Here is a 17,965-nt window from a genome sequence, read left to right as displayed (position 1 = left end):
CTCCATCCCCCGCCCGTCCCCTCCAACTCTCTCCCCCGCCCATCCCCTCCACTCCCTCTCCCTCTCCCCCCACCTGTCCCCTCCCTCTCTCACCCCGCCTGTCCCCTCCCTCTCTCTCCCCCCGCCTGTCCCTTCCCTCTCTCTCCTCCCCCGCCTGTCCCTTCCCTCTCTCTCCCCCCGCCTGTCCCCTCCTTCTCTCCCCCTGCCTGTCCCCTCGCTCTCTCTCCCCACCTGTCCCTTCCCTCTCTCTCCCCGCCCGTCCCATCCCTCTCTCTCCCCCAGCCCGTTCCCACCCTCTTTCCCCTACCCGTGCCCTCCCTCTCACCCCCCCGCCCATCCCCTCCCCCTCTCTCTCCCCCCGCCCGTTCCCACCCTCTTTCCCCCACCCGTGCCCTCCCTCTCACCCCCCCGCCCATCCGCTCCCCCTCTCTCCCCCCGACCGTCCCCTCCCTCTCTCCCCCGCCTGTCCCCTCTCTCCCCCCCGCCCGTCCCCTCTCTCTCACCCCCCCCGCCCGTCCTCTCCCTCTCTCTCCCCTGCCCATCCCCTCCCTCTCTCTCCCCGCCCCTCCCCTCCCTCTCTGTCTCTCCCCCACTCATCCCCTCCCTTTCTCTCTCCCCCCGCCTGTCCCTCCTTCTCTCCCCCTGCCTGTCTCCCCCCTCTCCCCCTGCCTGTACCCTCCCTCTCTCCCCCGCCTGTGCCCTCCCTCTCTCCCCTCGCCCGTCCCCTCCGTCTCTCCCCTCGCCCGTCCCCTCCCTCTCTCCCCTCGCCCGTCCCCTCACTCTCTCTTCCCCCACCTGTCTCCTCCCAATCTTCTCCCGCCGTCCCCTGCCTCTTTCTACCAGCCTGTCCCCTGCCTCTCTCTCCCCCCGCTCGTCCCCTGCCTCTCTCTCCCCCCGCCCGTCCCCTCCATCTCTCCCCCTGCCTGTCTCCTCCTCTCTCCCCCTGCCTGTCCTCTCCTTCTCTCCCCCCGCCTGTCCCTTCCCTCTCTCTCCCCCAGCCTGTCCCCTCCCTCTCTCCCCCGCCCGTCCCGTCCTTCTCTCCCCCGGCTTGTCCCTCTCTCTCTCTCTCCCCCCGCCAGTCCCCTCCTTCTCTCCCCCTGCCTGTCCCTTCCCTCTCTCTCTCCCCCCCTGCCTGTCCCCTCCTTCTCTCCCCCTGCCTGTCCCTCCCCCTGCTGTCCCTTCCCTCTCTCTCTCTCTCCCCCCGCCTGTCCCTTCCCTCTCTCTCTCTCTCTCTCTCTCTCCCCCTGCCAGTCCCTTCCCTCTCTCTCTCTCTCCCCCAGCCTGTCTCCCCCTCTCTCCCCCCTGCCCATTCCCTCCCTCTTATCTCCTCCCCCGTCCCCTCCCTCTCTCTCCCTCCCCGCTCGTCCCCTCCACCTCTCTCCCCCACTCATCCCCTCCCTTTCTCTCTCCCCCCACTTATTCCCTCCTTCTCTCCCCCTGCCTGTCCCTTCCCTCTCTCTCTCCCCACCTGCCTGTCCCCTCCTTCTCTCCCCCTGCCTGTCCCTTCCCTTTCTCTCTCTCCCCCCGCCTGTCCCTTCCCTCTCTCTCTCTCTCTCCCTTCCCTCTCTCTGCCAGTCCCTTCCCTCTCTCTCTCTCCCCCCGCCTGTCCCTTCCCTCTCTCTCTCCCCCCCTGCCTGTCCCCTCCTTCTCTCCCCCTGCCTGTCCCTTCCCTCTCTCTCTCCCCACCTGCCTGTCCCCTCCTTCTCTCCCCCTGCCTGTCCCTTCCCTTTCTCTCTCTCCCCCCGCCTGTCCCTTCCCTCTCTCTCTCTCTCTCCCTTCCCTCTCTCTGCCAGTCCCTTCCCTCTCTCTCTCTCCCCCCGCCTGTCCCTTCCCTCTCTCTCTCCCCCCCTGCCTGTCCCCTCCTTCTCTCCCCCTGCCTGTCCCTTCCCTCTCTCTCTCTCCCCCCGCCTGTCCCTTCCCTCTCTCTCTCCCCCTGCCAGTCCCTTCCCTCTCTCTCCCCCAGCCATCCGCTCCCTCTCTCTCTCTCCCCCCGCCCATCCCCTCCCTCTCTCCCCCTGCCCATCCACTCCACCTCTCACCTGCCCGTCCCCTCCACTCCCTCTCCCTCTCCCCCCACTCGTCCCTTCCCTCTCTCCACCCCCGCCCGTCCCCTCCCTCCCTCTAACCCCGGCCATCCCTTCCCTCTCTCTGCCCCCGCCTGTGCCCTCCATCTCTCCCCCGCCACTTGTCCCTTCCCTCTCTCTCCCCCCCGCCTGTCCCCTCTCTCTCCCCCAGCCCATTCCCACCAACGCTCCCCCATCCATCCCCTCCCTCCCTCTCCCCCCGGCCTGTGCCCTCCTTCTCTCCCCCACCGCCTGACCCCCACTCTCTCCCCCCGCCTGTCCCTTCCCTCTCTCTTTCTCTCTCTCTCCCCGCCTGTCCCTTCCCTCTCTCTCTCTCTCTCCCCCCTGCCTGTCCCTTCCCTCTCTCCCTCTCCCCCGTCTGTCCCTTCCCTCTCTCCCTCTCTCTCTCTCTCTCTCCCCCTGCCTGTCCCTTCCCTCTCTCTCTCTCTCCCCCCGCCTGTCCCTTCCCTCTCTCTCTCTCTCTCTCCCCCTGCCTGACCCTTCCCTCCCTCTCTCTCTCTCACGCCCGTCCCGTCCTACTCTACCCCCGCCTGTCCCCTCCCTCTCTCTCCCCCCGCCTGTCCCTCCCTCTCTCTCCCCCGCCTGTCCCCTCCCTCTCTCTCCCCCCGCCTGTCCCTCCCTCTCTCTCCCCTGAGTGTCCCCTCTCTCTCTCTCTCTCTCCCCCCCTCCCATCCCCTCCTTCTCTCCCCCCCGCCTGTCCCCTCCCTTTCTCTCACCCCGCCTGTCCCCTCCCTCTCTATCCACCCGTTCGTCCCTCCCTCTCTCCCCCTGCCTGTCCCCTCCCTCTCTCTCCCCGCACCTATCCCCTCCCTGTCTCTCCCCCGCATGTCCCCTCCCTCTCTCTCCCCCCGCCTGTCCCCTCCTTCTCTCCCCCTGCCTGTCCCCTCCCTCTCTCTCCCCCGCCTGTCCCCTCCTTCTCTCCCCCCGCCTGTCCCCACCCTCTCTCTCCCCCCGCCCGTCCCCTCCACTCCCTCATCCCAACTGTCCCCTCCCGCTCTCTCTCCCGCCTGTCCCCACCCTCTCTCTCCCCCCCGACCTGTCCTCACACTCTCTCTCCCCCCCGACCTGTCCCTTCCCTCTCTCTCTACCCCCGCCTGTCCCCTCCTTCTCTACCCCCGCCCGTCCAATCCTTCTCACCCCTGTCTGTCCCCTCCCTCTCACCCCCCACCTGTCCCCTCCCTCTCACCCCCCCACCTGTCCCCTCCCTCTCACCCCCCCACCTGTCCCTTCCCCTCCCTCTCTCTCCCCCCGCCCGTCCCCTCCTCTCCCCCACCTGTCCCCTCCCTCTCTCTCCCCCGCCCGTCCCCTCCTTCTCTACCCCCCACCTGTCCCCTCCCTCTCTCCCCCGCCCGTCCTCTCCTTCTCTACCCCCCACCCGTCCCCTCCCTCCCTCTCCCCCGCCCATCCTCTCCTTCTCTACCCCCACCCGTCCCCTCCCTCTCTCTCCCCCGCCCGTCCCGTCCCTCTCTCTTCCCCCGCCCGTCCCCTCCACCTCTCTCCCCTGCCCGTCCCCTCCACCTCTCTCCCCCGCCCGTCCCGTCCCTCCTTATCCCCCCGCCTGTCTCCCCCTCTCTCTCCCCCAGCCCGTTCCCACCCTCTTTCCCCCGCCCGTGCCCTCCCTCTCACCCCCCCGCCCATCCCCTCCCCCTCTCTCCCCCCGCCCGTCCCCTCCCTCTCTCCCCCGCCTGTCACCTCTCTCTCCCCCGGCCCGTCCCCTCCCTCTCACCCCCCCGCCCGTCCCCTCCCTCTCACCCCCCCGCCCGTCCTCTCCCTCTCTCTCCCCCGCCCGTCTCCTCCCTCTCTGTCTCTCCCCCACTCATCCCCTCCCTTTCTTTCTCCCCCGCCTGTCCCCTCCTTCTCTCCCCCTGCCTGTCTCCCCCCTCTCCCCCTGCCTGTACCCTCCCTCTCTCCCCTGCCCGTTCCCTCCCTCTCTCCCCTCGCCCGTCCCCTCCCTCTCACCCCCCCGCCCGTCCCCTCCCTCTCACCCCCCGCCCGTTCTCTCCCTCTCTCTCCCCCGCCCGTCCCCTCCCTCTCTGTCTCTCCCCCACTCATCCCCTCCCTTTCTTTCTCCCCCGCCTGTCCCCTCCTTCTCTCCCCCTGCCTGTCTCCCCCCTCCCCCCCTGCCTGTACCCTCCCTCTCTCCCCTGCCCGTTCCCTCCCTCTCTCCCCCGTCACCTGTCCCTTCCCTCTCTCTCCCCCCCACCTGTCCCCTCCCTCTCAACCCCCCACCTGTCCCCTCCCTTCCTCTCCCCCACCCATCCCATCCTTCTCTCCCACCCGGCTGTCCCCTCCTTCTCTATCACCGCCTGTCCCCTCCCTCTCTCTCTCCCCCAGCCATCTGCTCCCTCTCTCTCTGTCTCCCCTGCCTGTGCCCTCCGTCTCTCCTCTGCCACCTGTCCCTTCCCTCTCTCTCTCCCCGCCTGTCCCCTCCCTGTCCCCCAGCCCATTCCCACCCTCTCTCTCCCCCAGCCCGTCCCCTCCCTCTCTCTCCCCATCCATCCCCTCCATCCTCTCTCCCCCGCCTGTGCCCTCCTTCTCTCCCCCCCCGCCTTTCCCCCCCCTCTCTCTCCCCCTGCCTCTCTCCCCCGCCCGTCCCCTCCACTCCCTCTCCCCCACTCATCCCCTCCCTTTCTCTCTCCCCCCACCTGTCCCCTCCTTCTCTCCCCCTGCCTGTCCCTTCCCTCTCTCTCCCCCCGCCTGTTCCTTCCCTCTCTCTCTCTCTCCCCCCGCTTTCCCTTCCCTCTCTCTCTCTCTCTCCCTGCCTGTCCCTTCCCTCTCTCTCTCTCCCCCTGCCTGTCCTTTCCCTCTTTCTCTCTCTCCCCCCGCCTGTCCCTTCCCTCTCTCCCTCTCCCCCCGCCTTTCCCTTCCCTCTCTCTCTCTCTCCCTGCCTGTCCCTTCTCTCTCTCTCTCCCCCTGCCTGTCCCTTCCATCTCTCTCTCCTGCCCGTCCCGTCCTTCTCTCCCCCCGCCTGTCCCTTCCCTCTCTCTCCCCCTGCCTGTCCCTTCCCTCTCTCTCTCTCCCCCTGCCTGTCCCTTCCATCTCTCTCTCCTGCCCGTCCCGTCCTTCTCTCCCCCCGCCTGTCCCTTCCCTCTCTCTCTCCGCCTGTCCCTTCCCTCTCTCTATCTCCCCCCGCCTGTCCCTTCCCTCTCTCTCTCTCCCCCCGCCTGTCCCTTCCCTCTCTCTCTCTCTCCCCCCGCCTGTCCCTTCCCTCTCTCTCCCCCAGCCTGTCCCTTCATTCTCTCCCCGGCCCGTCCCGTCCTTCTCACCCCCCGCCTGTCCCTTCCCTCTCTCTCTCTCTCCCCCTGCCTGTCCCCTCCTTCTCTCTCCCTGCCTGTCCCTTCCCTCTCTCTCTCTCTCCCTGCCTGACCCTTCCCTCTCTCTCTCTCCCCCTGCCTGTCCCCTCCTTCTCTCTCCCTGCCTATCCCCTCCCTCTCTCTCTCTCTCTCTCTCACGCCCGTCCCGTCCTACTCTACCCCCGCCTGTCCCCTCCCTCTCTCTCCCCCCCGCCTGTCCCTCCCTTTCTCTCCCCCGCGTGTCCCCTCCCTCTCTCCCCCCGCCTATACCCCTCCTTCTCTCCCCCCCGCCCATCCCCTCCTTCTCTCCCCCCCGCCTGTCCCCTCCTTCTCTACCCCCGCCCGTCCCCTCCCTCTCTATCCTCACGTTCGTGCCCTCCCTCTCTCCCCCTGCCTGTCCCCTCCCTCTCTCTCCCACGCTCGTCCCGTCCTTCTGTCCCCCGGCCTGTCCCCTCCCTCTCTCTCCCCGCGCCTGTCCCCTCCCTGTCTCTCCCCCGCATGTACCCTCCCTCTCTCTCCCCCAGCCTGTCCCCTCCTTCTCTCCCCCCACCTGTCCCCTCCCTCTCTCTCCCCCCGCCCGTCCCCTCCACCCGGCCAGTCCCCTCCACTCCCTCTCCCTCTCCCCCCAACTGTCCCCTCTCGCTCTCTCTCCCGCCTGTCCCTTCCCTCTCTCCCCCGCCACCTGTCCTTTCCCTCACTCTCCCCCTGCCTGTCCCTTCCCTCTCTCTCTCTACCCCCGCCTGTCCCCTCCCTCTCTCATCCACACGTCCCGTCCTTCTCTCCCCCTGCCTGTCCCTTCCCTCTCTCTCTCTCCCCCCACCTGTCCCTTCCCTCTCTCTCTCTACCCCCGCCTGTCCCTTCCCTCTCTCTCTCTCCCCCCTCCTGTCCCTTCCCTCTATTTCTCTCCCCCGCCTGTCCCTTCTCTCTCTCCCTCCACCTGTCCCTTCCCTCTCTCCCTCTCCCCTCGCCTGTCCCTTCCCTCTCTCTTCCCCCGCCTGTCCCTTCCCTCTCTCTCTCTCTCCGCGCCTGTCCCTTCCCTCTCTCTCTCTCCCCGCGCCTGTCCCTTCCCTCTCTCTCTCTACCCCGCCTGTCCCTTGCCTCTCTCCCTCTCCCCCCGCCTGTCCCTTCCCTCTCTCCCTCTCCCCCCGCCTGTCCCTTCCCTCTCTCCCTCTCCCCCCGCCTGTCCCTTCCCTCTCTCTCCCTCTCCCCCCGCCTGTCCCTTCCCCCTCTCTCTCTCTCCCCCTGCCTGTCCCTTCCCTCTCTCCCCCCGCCTGTCCCCTCCCTCTCTCTCCCGCCCGTCCCATCCTTCTCTTCCCCCGCCTGTCCCTTCCCTCTCTCCCCCCCGCCTGTCCCTTCCCTCTCTCCCTCTCCCCCCGCCTGTCCCTTCCCTCTCTCTCTCACTCTCTCCCTGCCTGTCCCTTCCCTCTCTCTCTCCCCCTGCCTGTCCCCTCCTTCTCTCTCCCTGCCTGTCCCTTCCCTCTCTCGCTCTCCCCCTACCTGTCCCTTCTCTCTCTCTCTCTCCCCCTGCCTATCCCCTTCCTCTCTCTCTCCCATGCCCGTCCCGTCCTACTCAACCCCCCCCCGTCCCCTCTCTATCTCCCCTGCGTGTCCCCTCCATCTCTCTCCCCCGTGTGTCCCCTCCCTCTCTCTCCCCCCGCCTGTCCCCTCCTGCTCTCCCCCGCATGTCCCCTCCCTCTCTCTCCCCCGCCCATCCCCTCCTTCTCTCCCCTGTCCCCTCCCACTCTCTCACCCCGCCCATTCGTCACCTCCCTCTCTCCCCCTGCCTGTCCCCTCCCTCTCTCTCTCCCACGCTCGTCCCGTCCTTCTCTCCCCGGCCTGTCCCCTCCCTCTCTCTCTCCCACGCTCGTCCCGTCCTTCTCTCCCCGGCCTGTCCCCTCCCTCTCTCTCTCCCACGCCCGTCCCGTCCCACTCTACCCCCGCCTGTCCCCTCTCTCTCTCTCTCCCCTGCGTGTCCCCTCCATCTCTCTCCCCCGCGTGTCCCCTCCCTCTCTCTCCCCCGCCTGTCCCCTCCCTCTCTCTCCCCTGCCCATCCCCTCCTTCTCTCCCCCCGCCCATCCCCTCCTTCTCTCCCCCTGTCCCCTCCCTCTCTCTCACCCCGCCCGTCCCCTCCCTCTCTATTCCCCCGTTCGTCACCTCCCTCTCTCCCCCTGCCTGTCCCCTCCCTCTCTCTCTCACGCTCATCCCGTCCTTCTCTCCCCCGGCCTGTCTTCTCCCTCTCTCCCCACGCCTGTCCCCTCCCTGTCTCTCCCTCCCGTGTCCCCTCCCTCTCTTTCCCTCCGCCTGTCCCCTCCTTCTCTCCCCCCGCCTGTCCCCTCCCTCTCTCTCCCCCCACCCGTCCCCTCCACCCCGCCCGTCCCCTGCCCTCCCTCTCCCCCCAACTGTCCCCACCCTCTCTCTCCCCCCGACCTGTCCTTTCCCTCTCTCTCCTCCCCCGCCTGTCACCTCCCCCTCTCTACCCTCGCCTGTCCCCTCCCTCTCTCCCCCGCCACCTGTCCCCTCCCTCTCTCTCTCCCCGCCCGTCCCCTCACTCTCTCTTCCCCCGCCTGTCCCCTCCCAATCATCCCCCGCCATCCCCTGCCTCTCTCTCCCCCATCCATCCCCTCCCTCCTTCCCTCTCCCCCCGACTGTCCCCCCCCTCTCCCCGTGCCTGTCCCCTCCTTCTCTCCCCCCGCCTGTCCCCTCCCTCTCTCTCTCTCCTGCCCGTCCCGTCCTTCTCTCCCTCCGCCTATCCCTTCCCTCTCTCTCCCACGCCTGTTCCGTCCCTCTCTCCCCCGCCTGTGCCTTCCCTCTCTCTCTCTCTCCCCCCGCCTGTCCCGTCCCTCTATCTCTCTCCCACTGACTGTCTCTCCCTCTCTCTCCCCCACGCGGGTCCTCTCTCTCTCTCCCCGCATGTCCGCTCCCTCTCTATGCCCCCGCCCGTCCCCTCCCTCTCTCCCCCCGCCCGTCCCCTCCACCCCGCCAGTCCCCTCCACTCCCTCTCCCTCTGACTGTCCCCTCCCGCTCTCTCTCCCGCCTGTCTCCACCCTCTCTCTCCCCCCCCGACCTGTCCTTTCCCTCTCTCCCCCCCCGCCTGTCCCTTCCCTCTCTCCCCCGCCACCTGTCCTTTCCCTCACTTTCCCACTGCCTGTCCCCTCCTTCTCTACCCCCGTCACCTGTCCCTTCCCTCTCTCTCCCCCCACCCGTCCCCTCCCTCTCTCTCTCCCCCAGCCCGTTCCCACCCTCTCTACCCCGCCCGTCCCCTCCCTCTCACCCACCAACCTGTCCCCTCCCTCTCACCCCCCCACCCGTCCGCTCCCTCTCACCCCCCCACCTGACCCTTCCTCTCTCTCCCCCACCCATCCCATCCTTCTCTCCCCCCCGCCTGTCCCCTCCCTCTCTATCACCGCCTGTCCCCTCTCTCTCTCTCCCCCAGCCATCCGCTCCCTCTCTCTCTCTCTCCCCCCGCCCGTCCCCTCCCTCTCTATCCCCCCGCCCGTCCCCTCCCTCTCACCCCCCCGCCCGTCCCCTCACTCTCTTCTCTCCACCCCGGCTGTCCCCTCCTTCTCTATCACCGCCTGTCCCCTCCCTCTCTCTCCCCCAGCCATCCGCTCCCTCTCTATGCCCCCGCCCGTCCCCTCCCTTTTTCCCCCCCCGCCCGTCCCTTCCACCTCTCTCCCTCTCCCCCGGCCTGTCCCTTCCCTCTCTCTCCCCCCACCTGTCCCCTCCTTCTCTATCACCGCCTGTCCCCTCCCTCTCTCTCCCCCAGCCATCCGCTCCCTCTCTATCCCGCCACCTGTCCCGTCCTTCTCTCCCCCGGCCCATCCCTTCCCTCTCTCTCACCCCACCCGTCCCCTCCCTCTCTCCCCCCCCGCCTGTCCCGCCCTCTCTCCCCCTGCCTGTAGCGTCCCTCTCTCCCCCCGCCTGTCCCCTCCTTCTCTCCACCTGCCTGTCCCCCCCCTCTCTCCCCGTGCCTGTACCCTCCCTCTCTCCCCCGGCCTGTCCCTTCCCTCTCTCTCCCCCTGCCCGTCCCTCCCTCTCTCTCTCCCCAGCCCGTTCGCTCCCTCTCTCCCCTCGTCCATTCCCTCCCTCTCTCCCCCCGCCCGTTCCCACCCTCTCTCCCCCAGCCTTCCTCTCCCTCTCTCTCCCCCCCACCATCCCCTCCCTCTCTCTCCCCCCGCCCGTCCCCTCCCTCTCTCTCCCCCTGCCCATCCCCTCCACTCCCTCTCCCTCTCCCAACTGTCCCCTCCCTCTCTCTCCCCCAGCAATCCCCTCCCTCTCTCTCCCTCCCGCCTGTCACATCCCCCTCTCTCCCCCCGCCATCCCCTCCCTCTCTCTCCCCCGCCCGTCCCCTCCACTACCTCTCCCTCTCCCCCAACTGTCCCCTCCCTCTCTCTCCCCCAGCCATCCCCTCCCTCTCTCTCCCCCCCGCCTGTCACATCCCCCTCTCTCCCCCCGCCATCCCCTCCCTCTCTCTCTCCCCCGCCCGTCCCCTCCACTCCCTCTCCCTCTCCCCCAACTGTCCCCTCCCTCTCTCTCCCCCAGCCATCCCCTCCTTCTCTACTCCCGCCCGTCCCGTCCTTCTCTCCCCCGGCCTGTCCCTTCCCTCTCTCTCTCCCCGCCCGTTCCCTCCCTCTCTCTCCCCCCGCTCGTCCCCTCCATCTCTCTACACCAGCCCGTTCCCTAACTCTCTCTACCCCCCCCCCGTCCCCTCCCTCTCTCTCCTCCCCGCTCGTCCCCTCCATCTACCCCAGCCTGTCCCCTCTCTCTCTCTCTCTCTCTACCCCAGCCCGTACTCTCCCTCTCTCTCTCCCCCCGCCCGTCTCCTCCCCCCCCCCGCCTGTTCCCTCCCTCTCTCTCCCCCGTCCTGTCCCCTCCCTCTCTCTCCCCCGTCCTGTCCCCTCCCTCTCTCTCCCCCGGCTGTCCCCTCCCTCTCTCTACCTCCGCACATCCCCTCCCTCTCTCTCTCCCCCCGCCTGTCCCCTCCCTCTCTCTCCCCCGCCCGTCCCCTCCACTCCCTCTCCCTCTCCCCCAACTGTCCCCTCCCTCTCTCTCCCCCGCCCGTCCCCTCCCTCTCTCTCCCCCGCCCGTCCCCTCCCTCTCTCCCCCCCCGCATGTCCCCTCCTTCTGTCCCCCCCGCCTCTCTCCCCCTGCCTGTACCCTCCCTCTTTCTACCTCCGCACATCCCCTCCCTCTCTCTTTCCCCGCACATCCCCTCCCTCTCTCTCCCCCCGCTGATCCCCTCCCTCTCTCTCCCCCGCTCATCCCCTCCCTCTCTCTACCCCTGCCCGTTCCCTCCCTCTCTCTACCCCGTATGTCCCCTCCCTCTCTCTCTACCCCCGCCCGTCCCCTCCCTCTCTCTAATCCCGCCCGTCCACTCCCTCTCTCTACGCCCGCCCACCCCTCCATCTCTCTCTCCTCCCGCCCTTCCCCTCCCTCTCTCTCCCCCGCCCGTCCCCTCCACTTTCTCTCCCCCACTCATCCCCTCCCTCTCTCTCCCCCGCCCGTCTCCTCCCTCTCTCCCCCTACCCGTCCCCTCCCTTCCTCCCACGCACATCCCTTCCTTCTCTCCCCCCCTCCCGTCCCCTCCCTCTCTCTCTCTCCCCCTGCCTGTCCCCTCCTTCTCTCTCCCTCTTTCTCTCTCCCTCTGCCTGCTCTCTCTCCTCCTGCTCCCTGTCCATTCCGAATTCTCACTGTCTCCCTCCTTACACCCTTTTCCCTTTTTTTTCATCGTGTCTTTCCAAGCAAAACCCACACGGGATTGTAGATTAACCCTTTCTGCACATTGACAGTATAAGAACCAGGAGCAGGAGTAGGCCATCCCTGTCCTTCGAGCCTGTTCCACTATTCATTAAGGTCATGGCTGATCTTTTCGCGGACTTTCATAAAGTATCCACTATTTTTTCCAGAGCGGAGTGGCTGATCCCGCCAATCTGTGTGAAAAGGAAACCTCTACACCAGCACCATCATTGGTGCCTACTTCCTTGGCTAACATTCCCTGGTGAAATCAAAGCGGATGTTCACCCCCCCGAGACGTACAGCACGGAACCAGGCCGTTCGGCCCCTCTGGAACAGTCATCTAGCCGCAGCCTGCAGACAGCTCTCCCAGCCCCAGTCAGTGTCTCTGCCAGCCTGGGTTTGGGAGGTTTCTACCTCACCCCCTGCCCGGGCTGTGAGCCCAAATCAGCCCCCAGCCCCCGGCCAGGATCGGGCTGTCATACCCCAACCTTACCTTTCGGTTCCAGGGTCCCGCGGGACAGGTTCATGGCAACCTTCAAATTATTTTTCACGATGGCGATATTGGCTGAGATCCCCGCCTCTCCTCCCTGCATGACCTGATTGTTAAACTCAGGGATCCGGGCCACCTCCTTCTTCAGGTTGAAATCCATGTAGAAAACCTCATCTCCGTCCTCCTCCAGGTCAAACTGTTTATCGGGGCTCTGCTGCTGCACGAAATATATCTGGCTGTAATCGTACAGATCTGAAAGAGACAGGGAGACAGATCAAACCAGGGAATTCCTGCTGACTGTGGTTATCACAGAGTGAGCCCTGAGCTTCAGGAACTCAGACCCTGATCCCCAGCTCCCTCCCTCCCACCGCCCGCAGTTTCCACCCTCTCCTCCCAGCTCCTTTCTCAGGCGCTCCCCCATCAGCAGGTTCTGCCCCAGAACATGGACTGAGCTCCGGTTTCCCCCAGCTTCCAGCTGCTCACCGGGGGGGGGGGGGGGGCACTGACAAAATGTGTTCTTGATGACCTTCATATTTTAAATCGTTGGTATGTTAACGATTTCAGAGAGTTCTTTTGTGCGTTTCCTGCCATAAATGTTTTCGTTGTTGAGATATAAATGGATGCAATGGTCCGGAGGGTGGTGACTATTGAGAGAGACTGGGAGCAGGAGTTGGCCATTCGGCCCTTGCAGCCTGTTTTGCCAGCCGGTAGGAGCACAAGGTAGACAGGCAGGAGGCTAGAAGAACACAGCAAGCCAGTCTGCAGCAGGAGGTAGAGAAATCATCCTTCTTGGAATCCTAAAGAAGGGTTGTATCCAAAATATTGACTTCTCCACCTCCTGATGCTGCCCGGCTTGCTATGATCTTCCAGTGTCCTGCTGACCTACTTTGGATTCCAGCATCTTCAGTTTTTTTTTGTCTGTAATCCAATAGGATCACAGCTGATCCTCCAGCTCAGTTTCATTTCATGCTTTCTCCCCTTGATGCCTTTAATATGTAAAATTTATTGATATGTTTCAATATGTTCAGGGATTTGGCCTCCACAGGCTTCTGTGGTAAAGAATTCCCTTTGGGGAAAGAAGCTTTTCCTCATCTCAGTCCTGAATGGCCTCCCTGTAATCTGAGATGGTGTCCCCTGGTTCTAGACTCCTCCCTGTATCTCATCTGTCCAGCCCTGTTAGTTTTCTATCCTTCAATCAGGTCCTCTATTCAATGATGACGGTTTGAGTTATGATGGTTTACTTATTGTCACGTGTACCTAAGTACAGTGAAATGCTTTGTTTGAGAGCAGTAAAAAAAGATCATAGTCAGCAAAGAATGTACAATCATAGGGTGAATAAAATTTGTCCTGAGTAAGGCACATGGTTTACACGAAGCAAAATCAGCATTAACAAGATCAGTATTTTTTTGAAGTTGGACAGTCCATTTATGAGTCTAATAACAGTAGGGATGAAGTTGTCCCTGAACCTGCTGGTGTGTGTGTGTATGTATATGTGTGTGTATGTATGTGTGTATGTGTGTGTATGTATGTGTGTGTGTATGTATGTATGTGCGTGTGTGTGTATGTATGTGTGTGTGTTCAAGCTTCTGTACCTTGTGTCTGGTGGAAGAGGTTGTAGGAGAGCATCACTGAGATGGGTCTTTGGTGATGTTGGCAGCCTTTCTGCGGCAACAAGACGTGTAAATGAGTCAGTGGATGGGAGGTTGGCTTCTGTGATGGTCTGGACCGTGCACACCACTTCCTGTAGTTTCTTATGGTCCTGGGTAGAGTAGTTACTGTACCAAGCCATTACGCATCCAGACAGTATACTTTCTATGGTGCATCTGTAAAACTTGGTGAGAGTCTTAATGGGGTGGCATGGTGGCTCGGTGGTTCGCACTGCTCCCTCATAGCGCCAGGGACCTGGGTTTGGTTCCAGCCTTGCGTGACTGTCTATGTGGAATTTGCACATTCTCCCCATGCCTGCATGGGTTTCCTCCCACAATTCAAAGATGTGCAGGTTAGGTGAGCTGGCCATGCTAAATTGCCCATAGTGTTCAGGGATGTGTGGGTTAGGTGCATTAGTCAGGTGTAAATGTAGAATAATAGGGTCGGGACTGGGTCTGTGTAGGTTACTCTTTGGAGGATCAGGGTGGACTTGTTGGGACAAAGGGACTGTTTCCACACAGTCGGGAATCTAATCTATTCTAATTGCCACCTGAGGAAGTAGAGGTATTATTGTTGCTTCTTCACCGTAGCATCCACATGGGAAGCCCAGGACAGGTTGTCGGTTATCATCATTCCCTGGAACTTGACACCGTCAATACGTTCAACCTCTGCTCTGTTGATGTAGATGGGGGCATATTCTCCTCCTTTCTTTCTGGAGTCAATGATCAAGTATTTAGTTTTGCCAACATTGAGAGCGAGGTTGTTATCATTGAACCCAAATCCTCTTGTTATAAAGGTCAATATGCCATTTGCGTTCCTAATATCTTGATGGGCCTGCCTGATTTAATTGTCCGAAGTACAAAGACAGCCAGATCCCTTTGTATGTCCACACTTCCCAATCTAGCACCATTGAAATTTTACTCTTCCTTTCTGTTTTTCCCATGAAAGTGTACAACTTCACATTTCGCCACATTGTGCTGCTTCTGCCACGTGTTAGCCCACTCACTCAACTTGTCTAGATCATCCTTGAATCCTCCTTGCAACTCATAATCCTGCCCAGGTTTGTGTCATCATAAAATCTGGAATATTGCTTATGGTTCTCTCATCTGGGTTATTTAATTAATATAAATACTTGTAGTGAATTGATCGGGGCCAAGCACTGATCTTTCAGTACTTCACTTGTCACTGCCTGCCACTTGGAAAGGGATCCATTTATTCCCCCTCTCTGTTTTCTCTCTGTATACTAATTTTCAATCCATGCCAATATATTATCGCAAATCCCATGCATCTTAATTTTCCCCACTCATCTCTGGTCAAAAAGCCTCCTGAAAGTCCAAATACAGAACATCCACTGATTCTCCCTTACCTCATCCTCTAGTTACGTTCTCAGAAAAAAACTCCTGTAGATTTGTTAAGTATGATTTGCTTTTCATAAACCCCTGCTGGCTTTGTCCAGTTCTGTTAATGTTTTCCAAGTGTTCTGTTTTCACATGTTTCAGAATAGTCTTAAGTATTTTCCCTACTACTAATGTTAGGCTAACTGTTCTGTAATACTCTGTTTTTTTTTTCTCCTTCCCTTTTTAAATGTTGGGATTGCATTTGCCACCCTCTAATCTGTAGGAACGGCTCCAAAGTCGACAGAATTTTGGAACCTGACCATCAAGGCATCCCATATTTCCGGGGCCACTTCCTTCAATACTCTGTCAGACCGTGGACATTTGTCAGTCTTTAATCCCATTAATTTCCCCAGCACTATTTTCTTGCTGATACAAATTTCTGTCAATTCCTCCCACTTACTTGACCCACGATTCCCTAATATTTCTAGGAGGTTACTTGTACCCTCTTATGTGAAAGCAGACACAAATATGCATTCAATTCTTATGCCATTTCTTTGTTCCTCATTGTAATTTTTCCTGGCTTCTGACTGTAAGGGACCTACTTTTGTCTTTACTAACCTTTCCCTTTTCATGTAGTTTTAGAGGTTTTTGCAGTAGTTTTATGTTCCCTGCAGTTTTAACTCTTATACACTATTTTTCCTGACTTAGTCTTAGAGTCATAGAGATGTACAGCAAGGAAGCAGATCCTCCGGTCCAACTTGTCCATGCTGACCAGATATCCCAACCTAATCTAGTCCCATTTGTCAGCACTTGGCCCATATCCTTCTAAACCCTTCCTATTCATATACCCATCTGGACGCATGGGTGACTCTGAATGGATTGCTTACTGGACCTAACAGCTAGCCCAGAACCTGTCAAACAGAGGTAGGGAGTAAGACATCCTTGAGTCTTTGATGTATTTGGGTGATCAAACATTTTTGCTAACTTTTAAGTTGCTCTCACTCCTCAAGCTTGCTGCTCTTTCTGGTCATTTTGTAGTCTCTTTGGATCTAATGTTATCTCCAATTTACTTTGTAAGCCATGTTTGTACCACTTTTCCTCTTTTATTGGTATCCCAAAAGGAATGAGTAACTGTTGAAATTCATGCACATAATCTTTAAATATGGCAGCTGCCTATCCACTGTCAATTCTTTTAGTAAGGTTCCCCAATATAGCCTTGCCAATTCACACACTATACCTTCATAGCTCCCTTTATTTAGATTCAGGACCATGGTTTTGGATTTCCTGTAATCCCAGGAGATAGAGCCATGGATCTCCCATGATAACACAAAAATACAGACAGTGCTACAACAGACCTATCATGAAGGACTGCACAATCCGTCTGGGGCTGACCCTGAGTCTGTGAATCTGTGGGTAGTGAATCTGCACCAACCGACGAATGCTTGCATTTCACTCTTCACATCAATGAACAAGGCGGAAGTGGGGACTGCAAATGCTGGAGATTAGAGTCAAGATCAGTGTGGTGCTAGAAAAGCACAGCAGGTCAGGCAGCATCCGAGGAGCAGGGAAATCAACGTTTCGGGCAAAAGCCCTTCATTAGGAATGAGGTTGGGTGCCATTGGGGTGGAGAGATATTAATGAAGAATTCTATTGGTTTTCCCCAGCAAGACCCACACAGGATTGTAGATTAATTCTTTCTGCACATTGGCAGTTTCACTCCCCCTATGTAAGAACTAGGAGCAGGAGTAGGCCGTCTGGCCCATCGAGCCTGCTTCACCATTCAATAAAATCGTGGCTGATCTTTCCATGGCCTCAGCTCCACTTACCCGCCCTCTCACTATATCCCTTAATTCCTTTATTGTTCAAAAAAGTATCTACTTTACCTATAAAAACATTTACTGAAGTAGCATTAACTACTTCACTGGGCAGGGAGTTCCAGAGATTCACAACCCTCTGGGTGAAGAAGTTCCTTCTCAGTTCCATCCTAAACCTGCTCCCCCTAGCTTTGAGGCTGTGCCCTCTTGTCCTAATTTCCCCCGCCAATAGAAACATCCTCTCTACTTCTGTCTTAACTATTCCCTTCATAATTGTATATGTTTCTATAAGATCCCCCCTCAATCTTCGAAATTCCAATTAATATAATCCCAGTCTACTCAGCCTCTCCTAATAAGCCAACCCCCTCAACTCCAGAATCAACCTAGTGACCCTCCTCTGCACCCCCTCCAGCGCCAGTACATCCTTTCACAAGTAAGGAGACCAAAACTGCACACAGCATTCCAGCTGTGGTCTCACCAGTACCCCGTACAGCTGCAACATTATATCTCTGCTTTTAAACTCAACCCCTTTAGCAATGAAGGACAACATTCCATTTGCCTTCTTAATTCCCTGTTGTACCTGGAGACCAACCTTCTATGATTCATGCACAAGGACACCTAGGTCCCTCTGCATAGCAACATGCTGCAACTTTTTTACCATTCAAGTAAAAATGCTTTTTACTGTTACTCCTACCAAAATGTTCACATTTATCAACATTGTATTCCATCTGCCAGACCTTTACCCACTCACTCAATGTGTCTTGCCCTTCAAGTGGCAGTTGTAAGGAACAGACCATCACACACTTCTTTCTGGAATTTTCATTTGCAGAGCAGGTCTGAAAAGAGTGGATTTTGTTGAGTTTCATCCCAAACAGCTCAACAATGAAAATGACTAGGTCCTGTGTGCTCAGTAGGGTTATTCCCATGCACACAGATTGAGATAGCAGTGGCCTGCTGCTGGAGAACCAGCAACATGGTGAAAGACAATCTTCTGTCTCTCTGAAACTCACTTGTCCTCTAGCACAAAGAGCTGTGGATAACTGAGTGTTACAGATTGGCTTGTTCCATTACCATGTGCTGAGTAAAGCTTGTTGCAGATTCTATAAAGACTCAATGGAAAAAAGCCGATATATCCCTTCCACCGTCATATACTGCACTAGAAACTGTGAAAAATTGCTCAGGCTGTTTGTTTAACATGAAATGTGGGTTGTAAATATGTCCTATAGTTGTAATGAAGTACCTCAGAACGACACATTCTGTATTGTAAAGTATTGATCTATTTTGCATTTTCTGTAGTTTTACATTGGCATTATCGTGTAATATATCTTTACACATTTTACAAATAAAGTATGTCTTCGTAAAATAAAATGCAGATTGGTCAGTACAAAACAAGACAAATAACCACCTCATTAGAAGCTGAGGTCACTCCCTATTAAATGGTGATTTGCATGTGTAACCTACAAGATTTGCTGCTTACTTATTCCATTTGGGATCGACTGTTAACTCTTTTATATTATTTTCAATTGGGATCAATTTGGTCATCCACTTTGAGAGTTCAGAAAGT

General features: G+C 59.3%; 1 protein-coding gene across 1 annotated transcript in view; it reads right to left on the bottom strand.

The window, feature by feature from the left end:
* The window catches only part of LOC122541155 (RLA class II histocompatibility antigen, DP alpha-1 chain-like), a 96,521-nt gene that overhangs the window by 68,870 nt on the left and 9,686 nt on the right, over nucleotides 1-17,965 (bottom strand). The window contains exon 2 of the mRNA XM_087979719.1: nucleotides 11,607-11,855. Coding sequence (XP_087835845.1) covers nucleotides 11,607-11,855 — 249 coding nt within the window. The remainder of the gene's footprint in view (nucleotides 1-11,606; nucleotides 11,856-17,965) is intronic.

Source organism: Chiloscyllium plagiosum, unplaced genomic scaffold, assembly GCF_037043375.1.
Source record: "Chiloscyllium plagiosum isolate Xiang-an unplaced genomic scaffold, Cpla_swu_hap1 HiC_scaffold_35, whole genome shotgun sequence".
Lineage (NCBI taxonomy): Eukaryota > Metazoa > Chordata > Chondrichthyes > Orectolobiformes > Hemiscylliidae > Chiloscyllium > Chiloscyllium plagiosum.
Note: the sequence above shows the minus strand (reverse complement) of the source record. Positions and strands in the feature narration are given on the sequence as shown.